General features: G+C 48.6%; 1 protein-coding gene across 32 annotated transcripts in view; it reads right to left on the minus strand.

The window, feature by feature from the left end:
* The window catches only part of CAMK2G (calcium/calmodulin dependent protein kinase II gamma), a 176,241-nt gene extending 151,964 nt beyond the window's left edge, over positions 1-24,277 (minus strand). For 10 of the 32 annotated variants that reach the window (XM_074958485.1, XM_074958474.1, XM_074958482.1 and 7 more), the window contains exons 1-2: positions 24,061-24,275; positions 22,067-22,161 (exon numbers count right to left, since the gene is read on the minus strand). In XM_074958485.1, the coding sequence (XP_074814586.1) occupies positions 22,067-22,161; positions 24,061-24,125 (160 nt within the window). In that variant the 5' untranslated portion in view covers positions 24,126-24,275. Of the gene's footprint in view, positions 1-22,066; positions 22,162-24,060 lie in introns of all 32 variants that reach the window. The other 22 variants (XM_074958486.1, XM_074958491.1, XM_074958471.1 and 19 more) reach the window with 5 other exon arrangements.
* Between the last annotated feature and the right edge of the window lie 250 nt (positions 24,278-24,527).

Raw genomic sequence — 24,527 nt, forward strand, 5'->3', positions numbered from 1 at the left:
GATCGTTCCCCTCTATTCGACACTGGTGAGGCCTCATCTGGAGTACTGTGTCCAGTTTTGGGCCCCACACTACAAGAAGGATGTGGATAAATTGGAGAGAGTCCAGCGAAGGGCAACAAAAATGATTAGGGGTCTAGAGCACATGACTTATGAAGAGAGGCTGAGGGAGCTGGGATTGTTTAGTCTGCGGAAGAGAAGAATGAGGGGGGATTTGATAGCTGCTTTCAACTACCTGAAAGGGGGTTCCAAAGAGGATGGATCTAGACTGTTCTCAGTGGTAGCAGATGACAGAACGAGGAGTAATGGTCTCAAGTTGCAATGGGGGAGGTTTAGATTGGATATTAGGAAAAACTTTTTCACTAAGAGGGTGGTGAAACACTGGAATGCGTTACCTAGGGAGGTGGTAGAATCTCCTTCCTTAGAGGTTTTTAAGGTCAGGCTTGACAAAGCCCTGGCTGGGATGATTTAACTGGGAATTGGTCCTGCTTCGAGCAGGGGGTTGGACTAGATGACCTTCTGGGGTCCCTTCCAACCCTGATATTCTATGATTCTATGATTTCAAACAAGATTACCCCTTCTGGGTGTGGTCCCATTTATTTAATCTTGCACAGAGTCTCCAGTGGTCCTGTAAACCAGTGGTTCTCAACCAGGGGCACATGTACCCCTGGGGGTACTCAAGAGGTCTTCAAGGGGTACTCAACTCATCTAGATGAGTGTTTATCAACCTGGAGATTGCAGCCCCCAGGCAGGTCATGGGATGTATTTGGGGGGGTTGCCAGTGCAGGGCCAACATTGGGGGGTGGCAAGCAGGGCAATTGCTAATTTACATGCTTCAGCCCCGGGAGGTGGGGCTTTGACTTCAGACAAGGCTCATATGTGAAAGACAGGCTCAAGTATCACACTGAAATGTAAGTACACTATTTATAGTCCAGTCAATTTATTTTATAATTATATGGGAAAAATGAGAAAGTCAGCACGCTGTCAGTAATAGAGTGCTGTGACACTTTTGTATTTTTATGTCTGATTTTGTAAGCAAGTAGCTTTTAAGTGAGGAGAAACAAGACAAATCAGCCTCCTGAGAGGGGGACAGCAGCCTGGAAAGGTTGAAAACTACTTCTCTAGGCCGCAGATCTTGGGCTGATCTCCTCCCTGGTCCCTTTGATTCACCCTTCACCAGTTCCACTCAGGCTGGCAACAAAGTCTGTCATGAACAGAACTCAATGGTCTCTCCCAAGAGTAAAAAACAATCAAAGCCTTTACACCAGTTTTAAACTGGGCCGAACCCTTCCTTCCTGAGAGACCTATCTTCCCTCCTCTGATTCAACCACTATCCCCAAGGCTTTACTGGATTGGAGCTCAGCCTTTTGGCTCTGGCTACCTGGTGACAGGGTCTTCCTTCCCTGCAGGAGCCTGTCTAATTTTGTGCTTTCCCACGAAGGACACCTGTCCTTCATTACATGGCCTTTATTTCCCCCACCTGGGGATGTGAGTGAACCTTGTCACAGGTGAACTGTGACCCATCTCCCTTTAAGGAGCCAGCCACCCTGTGATAGCATCTCTCCAGAGCCATCCCGAATCCATCACAAAACCTTGGGTAGATACTCCCGGCTCCATCAAAGTATCTTTAACAATGCGTAAGTGTTAACCTGGCTATCTCACAGAGGAGGGGCTATGAGAGTTCTTTTCCAAAAGACCCTGACATTTTTCAGTCTCAGAGTTACTGTTTATCCGAAGGAGATGCAGCTCTGGACAAGCGGTGGGAGTGGGATTCAAAGGAAACAAAAGCAGAGAACCCTTGCATGTTCTAAACACACTCAAGATGCAGCAGAACATGCTTTGCTGGATGGGGTGAGCAGAGATGTGGTCAACATAACATACAGCCAGTGCTCACCACATCCCCTATAAAAACTTCTACAAGGAGACAGAGCCAACAGAAAAGCTCCCTCTCTTCAATATTTCAAGGGGTGCGAACTAAAAAGAAACTGGAAGGGTAAGTTAGACATGTACCCTCCTTGGGACCAGTGCACAGATGAAGCACTTCTATAGCCAACTGTTAAACATCCACTTGCTGAAAGGGAAGGAAAACCCTGCAGGAGCATGATCTGGAGGAGGAGGAGAAACGGACAGAGAGAAGTCTCAGGGGATCAGGGCAATTAAAGAAAGTCTTAAAAGTTGACAATGTGGCCTAATTTCCCTGAGCAGAAATGGGATGGTTTTAAATTAAGCAGATACCCCTGTAAGTACAGATCATATTCCCTAGGAATTCGAGTGCATGAGAGAAGGCTCAAGCCTCAGATCAACTGTAATTTAATGTCACCCACACCAACCCCCCAAAAATGCATGTTATATTAAACAACAAAGGACACCATAAAGCAGAGATTAGAAAGATGGGCAGTCCAGCCAATGGTCAAGAACAAGTGAAGGAAAAGAAAAATAGCTGCATCTCACTTCCAAGGATTACAGAGTAGTAGTCTCATCCCAACAGACAAGCCATGGACACAGAGAGCAACACAGCCCTTACCAACTGCACTTACATGCACTGGAAACATTTCTGCCTCATCTAGACCAGGGGAAAGCACAGAGAAAAAAGGGTTAACTAACAAGTTTTCATTAAGGATGACTTAAAACTAGGTATAGCGTGCCTATACTAGGTGTTGATGCCTTTAAGACAATGTCATCTGGTCATGGTCACCCTTGCGCAGCAGCACAGGTTGACCACAACCTCCCAAGGGATTCTTACAAATGTCAAGCCCTATGCCACATGCCAACACATTTTTCAAAAGCATCTTCTTTTGTAGGCTAGCCTCCACCTTAAATTTCACTGTATTGCTGCCAAATTCACCCGGCAAAGGAAGCCAATTGCCAATCTGGGACAACCTTGAATACCACTCTGAAGCGCTGACTTCCCAGCGCACGGAAACTGGTTGCCCTCCACCAACCCTGAAGAATGATGGGAAGAAACGCCAAAAGAACCATGGCAAGCCTTTCATTTCCCTCTACAACCGAGGTGGGCAAACTATGGCCCGCAGGCCAGATCCTGCCCGGCCCTTGAGCTCCGGGCCAGGGAGGCTAGCTCCAGCCCCTCCCCCACTGTCCCCCCTCGCCTGCAGCCACACGGGCAGCGGGGCTGTGAGCTCCTGCCGCTCTGAACAGCATGGTAAGGGGGCAGCAGCGGCGCAGCAGTGGAGCAGTTCAGCAGGGAGTCCCGGGGGGCAGTCAGGGAACAGGGGGGGTTGGATAGGGCGTAGGAGTCCTGGGGGCCTGTTGGGGGGGCTGGATAGGGGGTAGGATCCCGGGCGGGGCAGTTGGGGCAGGGGGTCCTGGGAGGGGTGTCAGTGGACAAGGAGCAGGGGGAGGTTGGATGGGCCGGGATTCTGAGGGGGGCAGTCAGGGGGCAGGAAGTGGGAGGGGGTGGATAGGGGGCAGGGGCCAGGCTGTTTGGGGAGGCACAGCCTTCCCTACCTGGCCCTCCATACAGTTTCGCACCCCGATGTGGCCCTCAGGCCAAAATGTTTGCCTACCCCTGCTCTACAGGTTCAGATGCAATACAGCACACTGTAATGCATTTCCCTAGAAATTCAGGATGCTACTGAAAGTCTGTGCACAGGGGCATGCATTATGGGGTCCTAGTGATTGTCTCCCTATTCATGGGAGGGGGGAGGCGGCAGTGGAGTAGTCCCCGCCATTCACCATTACAACAGAGAAGCAGGGATGTTCGTGATGGGCTTGAAGCCCTTTCATCTTGTGCCTCAGTGACATTTTTATCACCATAACCAGACGTGGGTAGAATATCCCAGGAAGCAGACCCTAAAAATAGCTTCTTGCAGCAAGTTAGCCCGCCAGCAAAGGAGGAGGGGCACGGTTCATACATGGTCAGAGCAATTCAGTCAGGACAAGAACAGAAAGAGGATGAAAGCCCATGATGAAGGCAAAGGGAGGAGTAAGAGTTTGCCTAATGGGGGAAAAGGATGGAGATCGGGTGGCCTTTTACAAAACACACCCTCCTGCATTGCCAATGCTCGTACTTAATTAGAGGAAAAGTGCACGAGGGAGGTTAGAAAGCAGAGGAAGAAAACCCAGAACAAACCTTCCCAGAAACACTTCTAACCATAGGACGGGGGTGGGAAGGGCACAGGCAAGGGAATGTTGCACCGATAGGGGAAAAATATCGACTTTTTTTAAGAAACAAGAAACGGATTATTTTTATTTAAATTCAATCCACATTTATTATTAAAAATAAAACTGTTTAAAATCCAATTTGAAATCTATAACCTGCATTCAGGCCTAAACGTATTAAAATTATTTAAATTAAATTAAAAAACAATAATATTAAGTAGTACATGTTTGCTGCCAAGTTTTAAAGAAAGTCAAAAACTGAACTGGTGGAAGTCACCAGACAAGCACCTGGAGCCAGAGTTTACTGAAGTGCTGAACCAGCTTTTGACAGCAGCAGCCTCTGCTGCAGGTGCAGAGAGAATACTTTCTTCATGTCAGTTTATTCAGCTAGTTCAGTTCAATGACTAGTTCATTCAAAGTTAAATAACCAACTGGGAGTTGCAAAACAGGAAAGCTTGTTTTTCTCTTCCAATCTATGAATAAAAACTAGGTGTGAGAATAAGATCTATTAGTTATAAATTCCTGAAGGACATTGTGACCAGGAACAAATCAGTTCAATTCGTTATCTACAGATAATGCTTCCTTTGTTTAATAAATCAGTTACGTTCCAATGCAAAACATGTTTTGATAAACAGTTTCTTTTCTTATATATCCAACACTTTTAAGGAAGTTTTATTTAATAAAAAAATTAAAATACTGTACACTATTTGAATTTCCATCCAAAGAGTATGTGACACAAATCACAAGTAAAAAATTAATCTAGTAAATAAGAAATGCAGACACCATTTTCTAAAATACTAATGTAAAAATTAAGAATCTGAATAAATACAAGTTAAGCTATATAACTGCTTAAAGAAACATATATAGATATAGTGCATCCTCTTGGTCAGCAAAAAGCAGCATCAACTTTAGCAGAAAGGCTATATTTTGTTGTAAATAACATGCTTTAATGTTTACCACGTAACCTTAGGAAAATAACTGAAAATTAAAATGCAAAATTTGATTAAAATCTATAATTTAAATCCAGATTTCCTCCTTGCTGATTTCAATCGTAATTAAAATCGGTGATTTAAATCAACCAACCCTGGCTGCACGTCAAGTGGACAGAGTCAAAGGAAGCACATACTTGTTCCCCAACTCTTCCCTCTCCAGGCAGGTCCAGTCTAAAAGTAGCAACAGCCCCAACCCCTCTGGCAGATACAACAATATCCTTAGGAATTAAGTTTATTTGGAGTCCATTGTATTTAAGGCAAAATATATGTATTGCTGTGGGCTGGGATTGGACATAACCTATCTGGGAGGAGAGGTGATGTAAGGCCTGGATGAATACAGGACTATATTGAACAACATGCCAGACTAGAATGGACCCTGGTGACAATATGTGTGAAGTGAATTTCCTGGGAAATACGTAGGGGGAGGTGAATGTAAATTCCCCATCTCCAGTCATGCAAAAACACCCACCCTTTTGAAGCTACACCCTGAGGAGGGGCCTTTGTCTGCTGGTTACCTGTTCCGTGAGGCCAAGATCTAAGGCCGAAGCTGAATAAGGAAAGACTGAGCTATTCACAGTGGTTCTGAACCTACATAGTGATGAACTGGTAACCTGGGGAAAGCCCAGCTGTGAGTTTTGAAGGACTGACACTCACCAGAGCCTGAGGCTGGAGTTGGGGTGACCTCTGGTAAGCTTGTTAGCACGTGCGTAGGTTCTTTTAATTTGGTTTCTCTGTGATGCTTTCACCTTAAGAATAAGTGCTTGCCTAGAAAGAGCTGGGTGGTAACTGTAGCAGTACACTGTTCACAGCCTTTGGAGAGAAAGCAAAGTGCAGATGTTGGCCTGCTTAGGCAGTCTAGCTTACTGGAGACGTCATTGGGTAGGCAGGGAGCTGTGCAGCCTGGAAATACCCTGATCAGGAGAGAGAGAGAGAGAGAGATGCCTGTCTCCGCCCTGGAGAGAACAGCTGGAGAGCCAGAAGCCTGAGGGTGGGTCCCCTTGGTGGACACCGAGGTGGAATAAAGGTGCATTTGCTCTGAACTGACACACCCTTGAGTCCAGAAACCATGGAGCACTTTCCTCCTCAAACATGCAAGGCAGCCAGCCTCCGGTTGGAAGACCAGGGAGTTCACTCCGAATGTTATACCAGCCCACGCTGATCCGCTGGGCAAGTCTTTCAGTAACTCAGTTCCTTGTGTGTGCCAAATGGGGAAAGGAATTAAGCAGGAAACTGAATACTGAGTGCGCCTCCTGGGCACGTGCCCCAGACCAGTGCCCCGCCTGTTGGGCTGAGGTCCAAGAGCTCCCTGCTGCCACTGCATCCTGCCCACTGGATGTGCAGCCCCCACAGCTACAATGCTACAGCCATGCCCTACACACCTCATTCCCCAGGAGCCATGAGCAGCACCCTGCTTGCTGGACACACAATTCCCACCCCAGAGCTCCTGCATAGCAGCAGCACCTCAATCCTGCCTGCCAGGTCCCTAGCACAGTCCCCACTTCAGCAGCACCCCACTCTCCGGCTAGACTGTGCAGCGCATGGTGGAGCAGATGGAAAGATTAGAGACTTGCAGCCTGGCTTGAATTTCCAAGTTTGGGATCAGAGTTCCACACGGAAGCTCCCAGGCCCTTTGCTGTAACAGGACATCCTGTGTGAGAAAGGGGTGGGGGCAGGCAATAAAGACAGCAAGACATGTCAGTTCAAAGCAAACACCTGGTTAGACTATTGGGGGGGGGAGGGGCAAGAGGAGAAGAACATGACAGGATTTTCTAGTTCCATGGCTGTTACCCATTGTGCTTTTCATGCAGCCCCTAAGCGGCTGGTGCACATAATAGAAGCCTCCTTCAGTGCTTCTATTATCTGCATCGTTCTCCTTCTCTCTCTCTCTCTTTGAAGGAGTTTCCCTCTGCCACAACAAGGACCCAACAGCAACTGTGGGCGCTGGACTCGCTTGTGCTCACTCCCTCTTGATTTACAGAACTTCACTGCTAACAGCTGCATTGCAGATGAACCCTCTTAAAGTGGACACACTGCAACTGAGACAGCAGGGCACAGAGCTATTCAGAAACAGATGCAGATACGTGGGCTGCCTCTCTTGAATAAGCACAGTGACCTGTTTGTTCCAGGACTTCAACCTCTGCCTCAAGCCCACTGCCACTTCAACAGCAGAGGGTCCTGAAGCACTTAACTAGATACAGACACCTTCAACCAAGTGAGCTCATTTCAGGCCCCAGGAGCATGCTCCCATTGAATGAATTAGAGCTAGGCTTGGCTGAGGGAATTACGTATCAACCACTAGCTTGACAGAGGAGATGGTAAAAGCTACTGGCTAAGCAGGGACCCACAATCACCCAGAGCAGTGGTTCCCAAACTGGGGTTCGCAGAACGTTACAGGGGGTTCGCCAGAAAAATTTCACTAGTGGCGGCCAGAGGACCCCGGGCATTGGAGACAGCAGGTGGGACCCAGTTGCAGGGCAGACAGCCCAAGCCCCAGGGAGAGCGGGGCCAGGCAGTTGGGGCTGGCAGCCCGAGCCCTGCCCCCATCAACGGGGGAGCTGGCCACCCAAACCCCAACACTCCGCATGGGGCTGACAACCTGAGACCCAGGGAGAGCGGGGCCGGGCAGTTGGGGCTGGCAGCCTGAGCGCCGGTGGTTAGCAGGACCTGCAGCCCGAGCTCAGTTGACCAGGGTGGTCAATGGGATCCAGCAGCAGGAGCCCCAAGGAGTGTGGAGGAAATTTTAACTTAAATCCGTGGAAAAATATTCATTTTTAGGAGGGGGTTCATGAGATTTCACAATTTAGCGAAAGGGGTTCGCGAGCTGTTAAAGTTTGGGCACCACTGACCTAGAGGGACCCACACTCTCACTCAGAAAATTCATGCTCCACATTTGTTCAGTTCAGAATGTGCCCCTCTATCAAGGGAGCCCCTACCCCACTCTGGAGAGAGTCACGCTTTCCTATACAGACATTTAGGGCCTGATCCTCCTCCCACATATCTTTGCACTGGTTTAATGCCACTGAATTCTGCGCAGTCACCCCTGTTTTCTTAAACAAGAAGGGGAACCAGGCCCACAGCATCCAGTGTCTCTTGAGTTTCCACCACGCTGCTTCATTTCATCCCTCAGCTGGAAGAAACCCATCTGGGCCAGATCAAAGGCCACAAGGAGCACTTTACTAGTACCCAAATCCATTTACTTAGGTGCCAGCAGAGAGACAAGTCAGCAGAAAGCTCCAAGTCACTGCAAAGCAGCAACCAGGAAGTCAGAGATGCAGGAGGAAGGCAAACTCCCATGTTCTAATCATTCAATTGCGCTCTCCTCTCAGTCCCTCTCCAAGCCAGGACCCTCCCTCTCTCCAGAGAAGTTAAAGGTGTGGAGGACACTTGAATTTAATGCCAACACAGAGCAAGAGTATTTCTGTACATGAAAAGTGAACTTCCAAAGCAGAGGTATTCAGCCAAATGCTCAAAGGAGACAGAGGAAGTTATGAAACAAGTCATCTGCAAGCCTAGAAACCTCTCCACGTTTATCTGGTGCCGTAGATAAGCAGCCCATTTCATGGTAAAGGCACCAGCCCAAGTTAAGTGTACCACACAGCCACAAAGAGCTAAGGAGGCAACACGTGTCCAGAAAGCTGGGTCACCTGCTCTGCAGCAGCTCAAGATGTGACCAGCCACCAGAGTCACCTACATCTCTCAGCAGTATTTGACAATGGGTGTCAAACATGGCTGCCATGCTCCTCCGCCCACCATGAACGCTGTTGTTCTGGGCGGGCGGAGGAGAGGGTCAGCTGAGTTATCCCAGACTAACAACGCACAGCGGACCCCACACACAGGGTAAGCCATACGTTAGAATTAGCACTGGACTTAGCTGACACTGCCCACGCTAGCTGAAAACCTAGATCAAACATATGTTGGGGGCAAGGATGGCCAGTGCTCTCCAGCACTGAAAATTGTACTCGAATTTTCAGTGCTGTAGCAGAAATGCTAAAACATGTTTGGCAAGCACAGGAGACCAATACAAGAGAAGGTTTAACAAACTGCTTTTCCCAGGAGAGCTTCCACGGGATGCATGCTATTTGCGACATGCCTCTAACAGGCATATCCCAGCAAAGCTGGCTCTGAACAACCATCCCTTCTGCAGTCATGCTTCATACTTCAGATCAGGTGCATGACATCAAGTCCCAGGCAGCAAGCGAGCCAGAAGGTTGAACACACGCATCATCTCCGTGATGAGGGAGAACTTTACACCCATACCACATTCTGCTGCACAGATAAGGAGATCCCTCAATTAGAAGCTCAGCCGCCCATTGCAAACCCCTCTGGAATGTAAGGCGCATTAAAAACAGAACTGCAGTGACAGGAAATAATCCAGGCTCCGCTGCATGAGACCAGTCAGGGGAAAGTCCTCTCCTTGGTCTAAAGTGTGTTCAGTCCCACCTGGGAGAAGAGGGGGAACAAGTGCTTTCTCAGATTATCTTTAAGAACCTCTCTGTTCACTCCCCACTCCATCCAGCACCTCTGACTCTACCCAGGGGTGTTGAACAGCTGCTCCCCTTTTTCTTAGAGATCTCCTGGGATTGGGAGAACCCTGCCCTCCATAACAGCCACCATCTCCAAGCAATGACTCCTCCCCCTCCACAAGCATCACCTGTCAAGAAACCCCATACTGCAAACCACAGCTAGAAGGGGGTTGGAGTAAGAGGGGAAAGCAACACTTCCTGCTCTGCTGCTGCAGGGCAGCCTCCACAGGACAGTCCGTTGCTAAGGACTGCAAGCATCAGCTCCCCTGCATCTTGCAGAAAGAGAAATGGAGGTGAAGGGGGGGGGGAGAGCATGTTTCCCTGACCCCTCTCCCCATGTCCCTAGCTCTCACCAGAAGGTCTCTGAACTTTATGATTCTCATCCTCAAGTCAGGGCATCCTAAAGGGGCGGAAAACCCCCTCATGAGTGGGGAGACCTGTACCACAGTTTCTATAGAAACTGCTCATGCTCTCATTTAAAAAGCGAAGTAAATTTCTAGCTTGTATTGTGAAGAAAGCCTTTTGGGGACAAACCGGGATTAAGCTGATGCAGCATCTGCAGGCAGACAGCTCAAGCTGCTGCCTCAGCTGAAGCTCAGAACTTTTCCAGGCTGGTTAGCTTTGTGCCTGCTCTTCTGAACCCTGTGGGCACCAGTGAAACTCAAGAATCACACCAATTTCCAAGGAAAGCCCTGAGTACAAGGTAGACAACTGGAGCTATTCCTGGTGGGGAAGAGAGAGGACCCCCACACACACCAAAGCAAAGAGGCTGAGAGGAGAAGAGTAGCAGAGACCTCTTCCCCCCGCCCCTTCTCACTGCAAACTTGACGCACCCAAAAGGCTCTGGGAAAGGAGAGACTCTTCTGGAGCTAAGGAGCAAGTAGAACTTGAAGTCTGTCAGACCCCTACTCTCCAGGGCCAGATCTGGCAAATGGAGCTCACATGTGGAGTCCAGAGACAGCACCTGGCTAGGAATCCCAGCAGCTGAAGAGTGGGGCAGCTGGGCTTCTCAAAGCAGTGCTCTCTCTTGGCTTTGCTGGCAGATCCCCCTCCCTCCAGTGAGTAGTTTGAATCCTATGGTTGGCAGGCATCTGGTTAATCTGTCAATCCCTGTCCCCACCCTCCATCACAGCAATACCCCCAAAAGCTAATCCAACAGCTCCACAACTGCAGGTTCAATGCCATCCCTAGACCTCTTCTGGCACTTATTGTCTGAATCCCTGTGCCCACCACTGAGCCAGTCTGTCCAGCCACCATTCCCCCACTTTTGTTCAGGCAACCAGGTCTTTATTCCAACTCCCCACCCACTCCTTCCCCAGCAGACCAGAACTCCCATTTGTATACTACAAAGATAAATTGGCCTATGTTAGGTTACCCACCACGTTAATTACGGCACAGACACTGCGTCGCCTCGTTGAGGCGGTTTTATTGTTGGCATAGCAGGGGAGTTGCACCGGTGGGAGGACCATTTCAGTGTGTGCACTCCGCTGTCTTGTTAACAAAAGCTGACTTTTGTCGACAAAACTACAACGTAGACAAGGCCTTAGGCCCCAAGCATTGAACCATGCTAGCAATAACAACATTTTAACTAAAAAGAAAAGGACTACTAGTGGCACCTTAGAGACTAACCAATTTATATGAGCATAAGCTTTCGTGAGCTACAGCTCACTTCATCACGAAAGCTTATGCTCAAATAAATTGGTTAGTCTCTAAGGTGCCACTAGTACTCCTTTTCTTTTTGCGAATACAGACTAGCACGGCTGCTACTCTGAAACCTAACAAATGTTCTTGTTAAACCCTGGATTTGTGCTGGAAATGGCCCACCTTGATTATCATACACACTGTAAGGAGAGTGATCACTTTAGATAAGCTATTACCAGCAGAAGAGTGTGGTGGGGAGAGAGAAAACCTTTTGTAGTGATAAACACCCATTTTTTCATGGTCTGTGTGTATAAAAACATTCTCACTGTATTTTCCACTTTATGCATCCGATGAAGTGAGCTGTAGCTCACGAAAGCTTATGCTCAAATAAATTGGTTAGTCTCTAAGGTGCCACAAGTACTCCTTTTCTTTTAACTGTAGTTGTTGCTCCCAGGGCTTATCAGTGCAGAAAGGGTTGTGTACTTGAAGAGCTGTGTTGCAACTCTGCTTGAAAGCATGTGGGGTGGCGAAGAGGGGCTGGCCTACAGCACAGTTTGTTTAACAGGATTCTCAGAAAGAGACCAGTAGCCCAGCTGATCAGGGAAATGGAGCATAACCACCAGATCGGTGCATGGTCCTTGATAGTATGATTCCTGCCACAGTGCAGACTAGGCCTTAAAGAACGGTGCGTGTCTGGAACAGGACTTACCCCCAGAGCAGGAACCTGGTACTGAGCCACCAAAACAACAGGCTCATTACTTAGGACATTGGTAGCTCCGGCTCTCAAGAGCTTAACACACAAATACTGAGGCTCCAGTATCACACCTGGGCACATGAACACATGTTCCTCAAAAGGTCAGTGTATTTACTCAACTCCTGTCTCAGAGAGAGAGAATTCTCCTCCAGACTCTACCCTGCCAGTATGAGCTAGAACAGAGTTTCAAGCATACACAGCGAGCCACAGGCATCTCTTAACTTCCTGCCCCCTGGTAACAAAACAGGCTAGATCTGGCAGACTATATCCAACATTAATCAGCTCTCCAGACAGCTCTAAATTAGGCTTGCAGTTCTCTGGAGCCAGCCATGTGCACCAACCACCAGCTTCCCCCTACTTCAGAATTACACATAACAGCAACTCTGCAACGCAATCAGAGGGGGGGGTGGGGGGGCATAAATTTTTAAAAGGCATACACTAGAACAAACTGTTACGATCAATTACTTTACTATTAAATTATCTGCCACTGATGGACACACTGAACACTCACCCAACAAGGACCTTGGCGTCCAAGTAGGAACTACGACTGAAACCTGAGGCAGCAGGTGCAAAAGGCCACCAGAGCACAAAACCTCAGGATTAGGGTCCAGCAACTCCCTCAAGAGGGACTCGAAGCTCATGCCCTACTAGTCTTTCAATAATCAAGATGCTTATTGCTGAAGATTTTCCACTCTACCAACTCCTTTTCCTAGGAAATACTCTACTGCAATATTCAATGAGCATATAAGCAATGACACTAGAGAGTTTGGAAAAAAGAAAAGGAGGACTTGTGGCACCTTAGAGACTAACCAATTTATTTGAGCATAAGCTTTCGTGAGCTACAGCTCACTTCATCGGATGCATCCGATGAAGTGAGCTGTAGCTCACAAAAGCTTATGCTCAAATAAATTGGTTAGTCTCTAAGGTGCCACAAGTCCTCCTTTTCTTTTTGCAAATACAGACTAACACAGCTGTTACTCTGAAACCTGTCATTAGAGAGTTTGGGGAGCCATTACTGCAGTATGTGGCGGTATTTCAACAGATATTTAATTTAAGAAAGGATGGAAGAGAATCTGAGGTCAACCTGTCTCACAGAACCCCATGGCCTGAAGCATTAAGCTTAGTGTTGTGGTAATGGCTGGCAGGAACAAGAGTTGTATGACTTGCAGAGTTACACTTCCTCTCTTCTTCCATGGGCAGAAACTCAAGTGAGCAAGTGTGTTCGCCCATCACAAACCAGTTCATTCTGGCTGCTTCTCTTCCCTCCTACCTTCCACAGCCAGCTGCTTTGCAAGTGGGCAGAACGAGGCAAGGAGCAGCAAACTGCTTCCTACAACATCCCACATTACCTTCCCATGCCAGTGATCCTGCGCCCAAGCACCTCTCTGGCCAGCAGCTCCCCAGCTACAGGCTGCTCTGAAAACCAGCTGTTTTACTTCACTCCCGTGTCCTCCCTTCCTTTTACAGCTTACAAATGATCATTAAGATGTTTGGTAAGTTAACTCTTACACAAGGAAAAACACACTATGTGTGACAACCATGAGAACCTGAGAAAGGGGGAAGATGCCTAAACAGACTGTGGGCAGGTGAAGGGGTTGGAGGGGGGAAAATGGACAAAATTAACCTAGGTTTTATATTTGTATGTTTCCCCTTTTATAGAGCGTCTTTGACAAGTTATTGCATATGCAATAATACCCACAGCCAGTGCTTTAATTTGCAGGGGTTGGGGAAATAAAATCCTATGGGGGGAGGGGAGGAGGCTAGTACAATCCTTCCTTGAGAACATCTGTGATAATAACCTGCCATTTGGTAGAAGAGGGGAAAAAATTCCCTCTTCAGAAGTGTTTTTATGATCCAGGGATAAGCGTTCTCTCTGGCAGGGATAGTTTTAGCTATATCCAGAGAGGGAGATTAAATCTATCCGCAGCAGGGAAATTTCCACACTCACCCAAATTCAACACAAGTGCTACGTGCAACTTGATTTTGCACAGCATCTTTCACACAAGAAGCACAGTTAATGCTCCCTGTCCCAAGAATCCACAGTGTGCTCCAAAACCCCCACCCTTACCTGCTCAGCCTAAGGAACACCAGGACATGTGTCAAACCAGGCTCTCCAGTAGGGTTAGTGCTGCAGAGCCCAGGACCTCTGGGACACTGGCAAGAATTAGTCTCATCACATGTGGGCCGTGCACAAACCCAGTCTTAAGAACAGGAAAGGAAAAAACCCTAGTCCCCCTTCCCAGGCCTCTGCAGGGGCCACAATTCCACACCAGGAACGCCTGCTCAATCTGTGTGCCTGCCTCTCCTCCCTTCCCCCTCCCCATTGTTGATGCCGGTAATTTAACACCCCGTGGGACCAAAGAGGACAGACAGACAGCAAGCTGAAATCCTGCCTGCCCCGCTCCAGCTCCTTTATAAAATATACAGCGTAAACCGAGAGGCAACCTGGGGTAACCCTGGCCATAGCACTGAAACCCATGTCAGGCAACCAGCTTCCGGCTATTGCAAACCACAGCACAAGCAGCACCCCCCACTGCTGGCCCTCCTGCCACACTGAGAGCAATTAATGCTGTTGGTGAAAGTGAAATGCGGCCATCAGTCCCTTCCCCCATCTCTTCAAGGTCAGGGTCTCTCTTTCTCTCTCTCCCCACATGCACACCCCCCTTCTCCAAGTAAGTTTCCTGCAGTGATAAATAATCATGATTCAAAACAGTGTTCTAAAAAGTGACACTGCAAGATGAAGAGGTGAGCACAGACCGGGGGGAGGAGGGAGAGGTAGAGAGAAAGGCAGCTAGCACGAGGTGCAAGGCTGCAGTTTATGACGTCAGCGTATTAATACCCCCCCCCCGTTCCCCCGGCTTCTTACTTTCCTGCTCCATGCATGTGTATTAAAATTCAGAATGGAGAAGTCTAGCCAGTGGCAATCGATACATTTAATGGAGAAAATGGGCCCTTGAAATATTTTTCAGGGCCCCCCCTTATTAACGCCACCCCACCCTCCCACCCCTTACATTTGAACATTATCCACATCAGACAATAAATGAGTGGCCCAGAAACCTATACAGTGTCACTTCCCATGTCTCATACACACACACACACACACACACAGGGCCAGCAAAAATCCCAAATTCTCACTGCAGTCTATTTCTCACACGCTCCTATGCATGCCGCCGTTCAGACAGCTAACAGAGGAGGAGGAAGGGGCTGGGATGGGAGAAGTTAGCAGCAAGGCCCACTCCCTGCCCAGACCACCAGATTCCATCTAACACATCCTGATGTTCCAAGTGCAGCCTGACAGGCAGGGTCTGATGCATTGTCTCCGCAAGGAAACACACACACAGGCACTTGTACACACCCCAGAATCTGTGCTTCAAGCTCCTGCGAGTGGTGTTGTGGGCTCTCCTTGCCTTAATGAGGAGCCTACGCACTGGGCTGCAGTGCACTACTGATGCCTGCACCCAGTTCAGCTGGGCATGCTGTAGCTACAGAGGAGCCTGGGCTGCTCTGAGGATTGCCAGACTGAGGTTGAATACCTTGAAAGCAGTCCATGCTCAACTGGAGGTCAGCACTTGCACACTCTGCACTCACCTGGTACCCGAGCCTCGCAAGGCCAGGAAACTGCTACTGTGAAACCCCACCCACAGCCCTCATGGAACTGAGCCCCTTCTGTGACTGAGCTACAGGGGACAGGACTCAGTCCAAGGTGATGAGCTTCTCGGAGCCAAAGGCAGGCTGGGAGAGCAATCCCCAGCCTTCATACCATCCAGACCCCCGAGAGGGACAACTGTCAGACTGCCTCCTTGGCGCACCCAGGAGCAACAAATGAGGCAGACTACAAGCCTGGGTGCAGCAGAGAATCTCCCCAAGACAGGGTGAGCATCATCTCCTGTTTCCAGTGGCAGGAGGGCAGGAGAGAGAGAGCAGGCGTGATTGCCAGGACCCTCCAGGGAGCCTTTCAAGAGTTGCAGAACTTCTGCTGCTTTGAACCCCACAAGGGCCACATCCTGGCAATAAACCCCAGGCTACACTTCAGCTCCAGCACCCAGTCAGGGGTGAGCAGTGCCTGTGTTCCAAATTAGGTGCCACCTCACATCTCAAAAAAGACATTTACCCTATTATAGGTGCTGATTCAGAAACAAAGATCAGGCCTAAAAGAATGTCCTCCTTCATGCAGAGGGCAGAAAGCTGCCCTTTTCGTTGTGTCCTTGGGGATGTCACGTTCCAAAGATTCAGCGGCAAATACAACAGCCGCAAAGGCCAACAGCAGAAAATCCTCTCCTGCTCCCATTACTGTTTGTGAACTGCCCCAGAAACCTCCCTGACAGTTAAGAGTACAGATGGGCCTGGTGGGATGAAAGAACCACAGCAGAGTCCTGTCCACCCCTTTCCAATGTAGGACTGTTTCATACCATTTATTCTGGAGGAATCTGTGCAGCCTAATCTGAAAAGAAGCTATTGATGGGGCTTCCATCGTTCCCCTCAGGAGATGGATTCCCTACAGAATAATCTCTAGTCTCTGCCTCCCTCCAATAGTAAAACTAAATTTTCCTTGATTCTTTCCTCTGAAGCAATTACTGCTAGTCAGACCCATTGGCTCACCTTAAGCAATTCACTCACTCCTACTTCACGGGTATCTTCCAAGCCACTCTACAGATCTAAAGTCAAAATAAGGCCTAACAACTATCTCGGCAGCTCCAACAACACACCTCCCCACGAGTCAAGACATGGCTGTTTATCATTACCCTTTAGACCTTCCAGCCAGTTCTCAGGCCATGTGACAGACTGAATCCAAGCCAACCTGAATTTCAGGTGGCTGAAGCACTGTATCCCGCTCCCAGCATTGGCTATTGTCTTGTACTTAGACCAGTGGTTCTCAAACTTTTGCACTGGTGATCCTTTTCACACAGCAAGCCTATGAGTACAACCCCCCCTTATAAAGTAAAAACACATTTAACACTAAACTGGAGGTGAAGCGGGATTTTGAGGTGGAAGTGACAGCTCGCAACACCCCACATAATAACCTCGCAAGCCCCTGAGGGGTCATGACCCCCAGTTTGAGAACCCCTGACTTTGACTGCAAGCTGTGTGGGGGAGGGACTGTCATTCTGCTATACAGTGCTTAGCACAGTGGGCCCTGCCTCCTACAGTCCACCGTAACACAAATACCAAGTAGCTTAATGGATTCCAACTATGATGTCTAATGCGTCCACTGACTCTGCATTTAGATCAGATTTGTCTGACAAAGTTTATTCTTTATAATGCCAGGAAGTTGGTTTAGGGTTGTGTTGAGGTGCTTACAGATCTGTCCCTTCATATTTGTCCCATTATTTTATAAAGGAATGAGTTTATTTGACCGTGATTGCCAGGACTTCCCTTTTAAAAAAAAAAAAAAAAAATCAGGACAGTATTTGCTTTCTACGCTTTTAGGGTGGTAAACACTGTATGGGTGCCACGTAGGGTTATTTCTAACCCGCCGGTTCCCCTTCAGTTCGTGACTTTCAAGATAAAAACAACGGTTTGCAGTTCATTAAGCTCATTAACAGAGGCGTTAGGATTCACTGATTTCTCTCATATTACATTTAAATTTTCCCTAAGCATTCCCTTCCCTGCTTTTCAGCTACACATCACGATCTCCATCACTTCCAAGTCAGTCACACTCCACTGCTTTGCTTTTCTTGAGGAAGACTCCTTTGGAAGTACCTCTTCCCATAAAGCCAGCATGGAAGCAGGTCAGAGCTCCTTGCCCTTAGTAAGCCCTGGGATGGAGCTCGGCTGTTCTCAGTGGTGGCAGACGACAGAACAAGGAGCAATGGTCTCAAGTTGCAGTGGGGGAGATCTAGGTTCGATATTAGAAAACACTATTTCACTAGAAGATGAGGACTGGAATGGGTTACCTAGGGAGGTGGTGGAATCTCCATCCTTAGAGGTTTTTAAGGTCCAGCTTTACAAAGCCCTGGCTGGGATGATATAGTTGGTGTTGGTCCTGCTTTGAGTAGGGGATTGGACTAGATGACCTCCTGAGGTCTCTTCCAACCCTAATAGTCTATGATTGTCCTCATGGGAAGCATACTAGCAGGTCAACCCCTGTGAAGGGAGCATGAGTTATACTCTTAGCCAATGGTGTGGCACCTCTCGTTGAAGCAGTAGTAACTACCCTGGGTAAACACAGGTTCAAATCCTGCTAGCAGCAGATTTTAAATGTTCAATTTAGCAATGCTATTCGGGGTGAGGGGTGTGTGGTTCCCCTGAATATGAGAGCTCTGAAATGCAGAAGCCAAGGCAAGGGGGACCCTCCTCCAGTGCAAGAGGCAGGTCAGGAGGTTTGGGCTGACCTGTGTGGAAGGCAGAAGCTAAGCTAATGTCTAGATTCCAAGGCCAGAAGGGACCATTCCTAGAGCAGATCTTTTAGAAAAATATCCAAGCTGGATTTTAAAATTGTCAGTGATGGAGAATCCACCACGCCCCTTGGTAAATTGTGCCAATAGTTAATTACCCTCATTGTTAAAAATGTGTACCTTATTTCCAGGCTGAATTTGCCTAGCTTCCATTTCCAGCCACTAGATCGTGTTATACTTTCTCTGCTAGACGGAAAAGCCCACTGTCAAATATTTGTTCCCCATGTAGGTACTTATAGATTGTAATCAAATCACCTTTTAACTTTCTCTTTGTTAAGCTAAATAGCTTGAGCGCCTTGGGTCTGTCACTATTACTATAAAGCAAGTTTTCCAATCCTTTAATCATGCTTGTGGCTCTTTTCTGAATACTCTCCAATTTATCAATGCCCTGGAATTGTGGGCACCAGAACTTGACGCTGTATTCCAGCAGCGATCCCACCAGTGCCAAATACAGAGCTACAATAACCTCTCTGCTCCTGCTCAAGATCCCCGTTTCCGCATCAGAGGATTACATTAGCTCTCAGTTGTTCTCAAACTTTTTGTATTGGTGACCTTTTCAAACAGCAAGCCTCTGTGTGCGACCACCCTTTTCAATTAAAAATGGGGGGGGTGGTGTTAATTTAATTTAACAGGGACTCGGGCTGTCACCTTGCAACCCACTTTGAGAACCCCCTTTTTTGGGCACAGCATCACGCTGGGATTATCCACCATGACCCCAAATCTTTTTCAGAGTCACTGCTTCTGCCATTCTATAAGCATGGCCTGCATTCTTTGGTCCTAGATTTATACATTTGCTTTTAACCATATTAAAACGAACATTGTTTGCTTGCACCCAGCTTTCCAAGCAATCCAGATCGCTCTGTATCGGTGACCCCGTCCTCTTCATTATTTATCACTCTTCTAATCTGTGTGTTGTCTGCAAACTTCATCAGGGATGTTAGGTTTTCTTCCGCATGACTGATAAAAAATGTTAAACAGCATATGGCCAAGAACAGATCCCTGCAAGACCCCACTTGAAAAACACACCCACTCAATAAGGATTCCCCATTTACAATTACGTTTAGAAACCTATCAATTATCCAGTTTTTAATCTATTTAACATGTACCGTGTTAATTTCATATCATTAGAGTTTTTTTTAATTAAAGTGTTGTGTGGGACCAAGTCAAACGCCTTACAGAAGTCTGAGGAGGGTACTGGGAGTGGGGCAATGGGGGGATACCCCAATATGTGCAGAAGCTAGATGGGTGTGTGCTCCCAATGAGACAAGAGCTAACATGGGAATGGGAAGTAGCACGCAAGGTACACCCAGGCTATTGCAGAATTCACTCACGGTCCTGCTGCCATAACAGACAGCTTTTTAAAAAGAACTGCTCATCAGCTCCGCCGTTTTACAGTTGTTGATTTCATCTCCCTTATCATTGGCTAACAGCCCTAACATCTCTCTAACATTTCTAGTTTGAAGAGCCGTTACAGTGTTTATCCATCTAGGTTCTTACATGGCGCCCAGCCCCACCGTATCTGAGCCTCTATTCCCACCAACCCTTTTGACTATCATTAATTCTTTGTTGCCTTGTCTTTCCCCACTTCGTTTCCAATACAAGTTCCTTGTGGCCATCAGATATTTCAGCAGGACCTCAAGAAGCCTGATCAGCCACAACTTCTTCCTCCCAATATTTCTCTCTTTCAGCCAGTTTCATAATTCTCCCCACATTTGCTCTCTCCAAGTCAGATACCTTTGGACAGCTGTGTTCTATGAACCTATTCATCAATACCTTGAATTAACAGAGCTCACAATCACTAGCACAGAAGTGTCCAACACCACTTATGTTTTCAATCAAGGACTTCCTACTGGTAAGAAGCAGATCAAGGAGGATTTCTCCTCTTCCCGGCTCATTTATTTATCCTTTAGTTAATCTGAGAAGTGATGTTCCACACTTTTTGTATTTGTAACTCAACAGCTGTCTGAGTACTTGAAATCCTACATGACCACATTATCTGGAGATTTTGGACTCCACGGTAACTGGTTTAGGAATTTTTTGTTCTCATTTTCCTCTAGCCCTACAGCTTCGCCATTTCTTGCAACCTTACCAGATTATTTCGCTACCATTCTGTTAATGGGAAAATTGTTTCTTGCTGGTTTTGTTAATTTAGAGTATTACCCTGTCCCGCATACAAAGAGGATTATACCAACTAATGCTGATGGGATGGTTCTCTGCATTATTAGGTTTCAGTTATGTCCACTACATCATATTCTCCTTTCATTAAGCAAACGCTCCCAATTACCCATTTCTTAGTCAGTTTAAAGTCTGCGTAACTAGCCCTGCCAATTTTGAACCCACAGAACTGGGATTCCGTGTGCTTCAGTGGAGATTTCACAGACATTTGCATCCGTCCTGTACATCGACAGCCTTCCCCTTCTAGGCCATCCACAGATCCATCAGCTGGTCTCCAGTATCACTCTTGACTTTACTTGCACTAGTTACTAGAAAGACAAAACATCACCTATGTTGACTTCAGTCTCCAGCACTCTTCCCAGGGTTCTAAAGTCATTCTTGATCCACAGATTCTCCCTTTGTGCCTGTCATTAGCTTTCACATGAACTACACTAGGTGAACATTCACTGCCTCTCTGCAGGCTATACTTTGCTCTTGTCATCACATTTCACACCCTGGCACTGGGGAGATAGTGTATCGTCCTTTTCTCTTTTTTAGGAGTCAGACAGCCTGAGCTATGTTCATCGCCTCTTTGGTGTCACTTCTGCTTCTTTGGTGTCACCCTTTCAGTTGCTGGTCAATATACTACCTGGTTCTCAGCCTCCGGCTGATCATCTAGCTCATCAGGGACATAGGCCATTCAGTTTTGACAAAAGTGACAAATACTAAGTGCATTAAGTCTTCTCTTAGCCTCCTCTTCCACATTCATTCCCTTGGAGATCTCAGCCAGTTACATCTCTCTTTATAGTTCCTCCTACTGCAACCCAATTCAGTTTTTTTTCCAATCGATTTCAGCTCCTGCCCATGTCCCTCCACAGTGGAAGCCACCTCACTCTTCATACATACAGAGCCTTCCTTGTGAAATGAACCAGGACAAATCACAAGAAAAGTTCAGCAAATAAATTTGGGAAGACAGATTCTCTGTTCCTTTCTGTACCACTATTCTGAGCTCAGTTGACACGTACAGGTTTTGAAGAGAGGCTTTCGGAGTTAGGTGGCAGCGGAGAACAACAGAAATTTAATTTGCTTCTTTTAGAAGCTATAGAGAACCCTTCCATCCAGTTCAAATATGAGCATATTAGACATAGGATTAGCTACAAGAGGAATACACCATCTATGATGACATCCTGAAACTAGAAAGATCCTTTATCCAACAAGACTATACCCCAAAGCACAGAAGACCTCCAGCAATGCTGGCACACAGAGGACACAGTAGGTCCTCAAAAAGAGAAAAGATAACAGGAAGTACTCCTAGAACTTGAGATCCTTGCAACACTTCTTCAGTCTACCATTTGCATCACTACTTATTACTTCAAAACTACAAGACAAGCACCTACAAAGCCCATAAACTTGCTGCAACTAAAGTTCCAATCATGTTTCTCCTGTTCGTAGAGAAAGGCAATGGGATGAAGGACAGATCTGGATACTAACCTCTGGCTGACAGCTTTTTGGTGTTGATGATTTTTGCAGCATATTCCTGGGATGAACTTTTCTTCACACATCGGCGGACCACAGAAAAGGCTCCCCTAGAAGAAAGATAGCGGGGGCTGTGAAACTGAAAATAATAATGCAACTGGAACGACTTCCACCCCTAACCTAGACATGTCAAGTCAGCAAATAACGCCAGAGGAAAAGTGTATACCCAAATGCCTGGCTGAGGCCTCCTAGGGGCCTTAAGCAGGAAAGCACAAACAGTACACCATGGTGGGGAGGGGAGAAGAGTGCAGACACATAACATACAGGGGCTGAAGAGTGAAAGAGGAGTAGCCCAGAAGGTTGGAAACATTGCCAAGAAGTCCATCCCATAATGGTCTAGTGGCTGGAGAAGACAACTAGGAATCAGTTCTCCTGGATTCTTGTCCCAGCTGGGCCACTGAATCACCACAGCACTTTGGATGAGCCACTAGCTCTGCTACACCCATTTCCTTATCTGTGAACTAGAGATAAACACCTCTTCCCAGAGGTGCAGGGGGACTGGCAGGCTAACTGTTGTTTGTAAGTTAACATTTTATAAATATGAATTATTATTGCTGCGACGGGCTGTAGGGAGAACTGCACTGAGCGGCAGAACAGAAAGGGGAAGGATTCTTAGAAGAAAAGGGAGATAGCGTAAGAAAAAAAGGTGTAAGGAAAGACAGCCCAAGCCCTAAGAGGTTGTGGGGAAGAGGAAAAAACCTGGAAAGTGGTCCCAACAGAAAAAATGGTGGGGAGAGAGATAAGAGAACGGGCTTGATGGAAGAAAAACTCAGGGAGGTCAGAAGTGTGAATAAGGGGAAGTTGACAGGGAAGTATCCAAGCCTCTGAGTGGGGAACTAGGTCCCACCAGTCCCCAGAGAAGTCTGTACAGTGGAACTAGAAACAAAACAGCAGCAGCCCAATGGAAAACTTAATCCATCAGAGAGGATCTGGCTCTAGGCAGCTGGGCCCCTCCTTACACTCCAGAGTCCTGACCCCTCCTCAGCTTCTGCTCCCACCCCCAACCTCTCCACATAAACCAACCAGAAACACTGCAAGCACCATTCCTTGGCCCAGGGCTGGGTGCTGAGAAACAGGCTGCAGCAGCAGCCTAGGAATCCATGTGGGGATGGGGTAAAGAGATGCAGCAGTGCCCAGAGATTGGTGCAGGGAAGGAGAGGGAAAGATGCAGCAGTACTCAGGGATGCATCAACACCCAATGATCCCATCCTGTATACTGCTGCATCACCTCCACGTCCCCACAAGATCCCACTGCAGGTCTAAGTGTTGGGGGGGTGGGGGGGAAGACTTGGGTGCAGCAGTGCCTGATCCCAATACTGGGGAGGGGAGATCCCCTATACAGCCGCAGAACCTGGTCCTTGCAGGGCTGGGGGAGTATCTCAGGAGGAAGCTGGAGCGATAGCAGGGGCAGCTTGGGTGAGTGTCCCGGGTTATGGCTATCACCAGGATGGTTTGGGGGAGCAGGGTGTAGCAGCCCCAAGCAGTTCAAGAGCAGAGCTAAGAGATGGGAAGTAAGTCCTGGGGTGCACAGCCTCACATGGTGCAGGGATGGGGGGCACCCTGGCTTGCAACTACACATGGGGTTGGGATGGGAGTAACCCTGGGGGGCAGTAGCACCCATTCTCCATGCAGAATGGGGACGAAGGGAACGCGGGAGGCCCTAGGGTGCAGCAGACCCCTCCCGGTCCCACTGTAGGGGCGGCGGTGGCAGGATCCTCGGGTGTAGAGGACGCCAGTTGCTGGTCCCAGGGCCAGGGCAACGGGAGGAGCCCGGGAGCTCAGCAGCACCCAGTCTGGCACAGGAAGGTGGAGCGGGACAGCCAGGGTGCCGCAGCGGCTCCGGGGCAGGGCTGGGGGGTGGGGGAAGAGGCAAGCGGGCGGGGGCTCCTAGGCTGGGGGGGGGACGCAGCCGGAGGTCCCCGGGGCGCAGGGCCGGGCGGGCTCCGTACTTGCCGAGCTCCTCGTAGAGCTGGTAGTCGTCGGTGAAGCGGGTGCACGGGGCGGTGGTGGCCATGCTGGGCTGGGCTCAGCGCCACTCGGGCATGGGGCTGGGCGAGGCGCGGGCTGCTGCCGGCCGGCGCGGGCGGATCGCGCTGTCCTCGGGGCAGCCTCCTCCGGCTGCTGCCTGGCTCCCCGCGCCGCCCTGCACAGTCACTGCTCGCCAGGGAGGAGAAGGAGGCTGAGCCCCGCCAGCACCGCGAGATCTTACTGGGAGACACCCCCCGCCCGCCCCCTGCCTCCGCCCGGCCCCAGGGTGGGGCCGCGCCCTGGCGCTCGGGGCAAGTGGGGCGGTGCTGGGCCCGGGGGCGCACGCGAGCCGCCGAGCCCCGTGCAGGCTGCAGCTGGAGAGCCCCCCCCTTGCCTGTCTGCGCGGGGCTACAGCCAGACCCCCCCCAGCACGGAGCAGGAGGAGACG

This window comes from Natator depressus, chromosome 7, assembly GCF_965152275.1.
Source record: "Natator depressus isolate rNatDep1 chromosome 7, rNatDep2.hap1, whole genome shotgun sequence".
Classification (NCBI taxonomy): Eukaryota; Metazoa; Chordata; order Testudines; family Cheloniidae; genus Natator; species Natator depressus.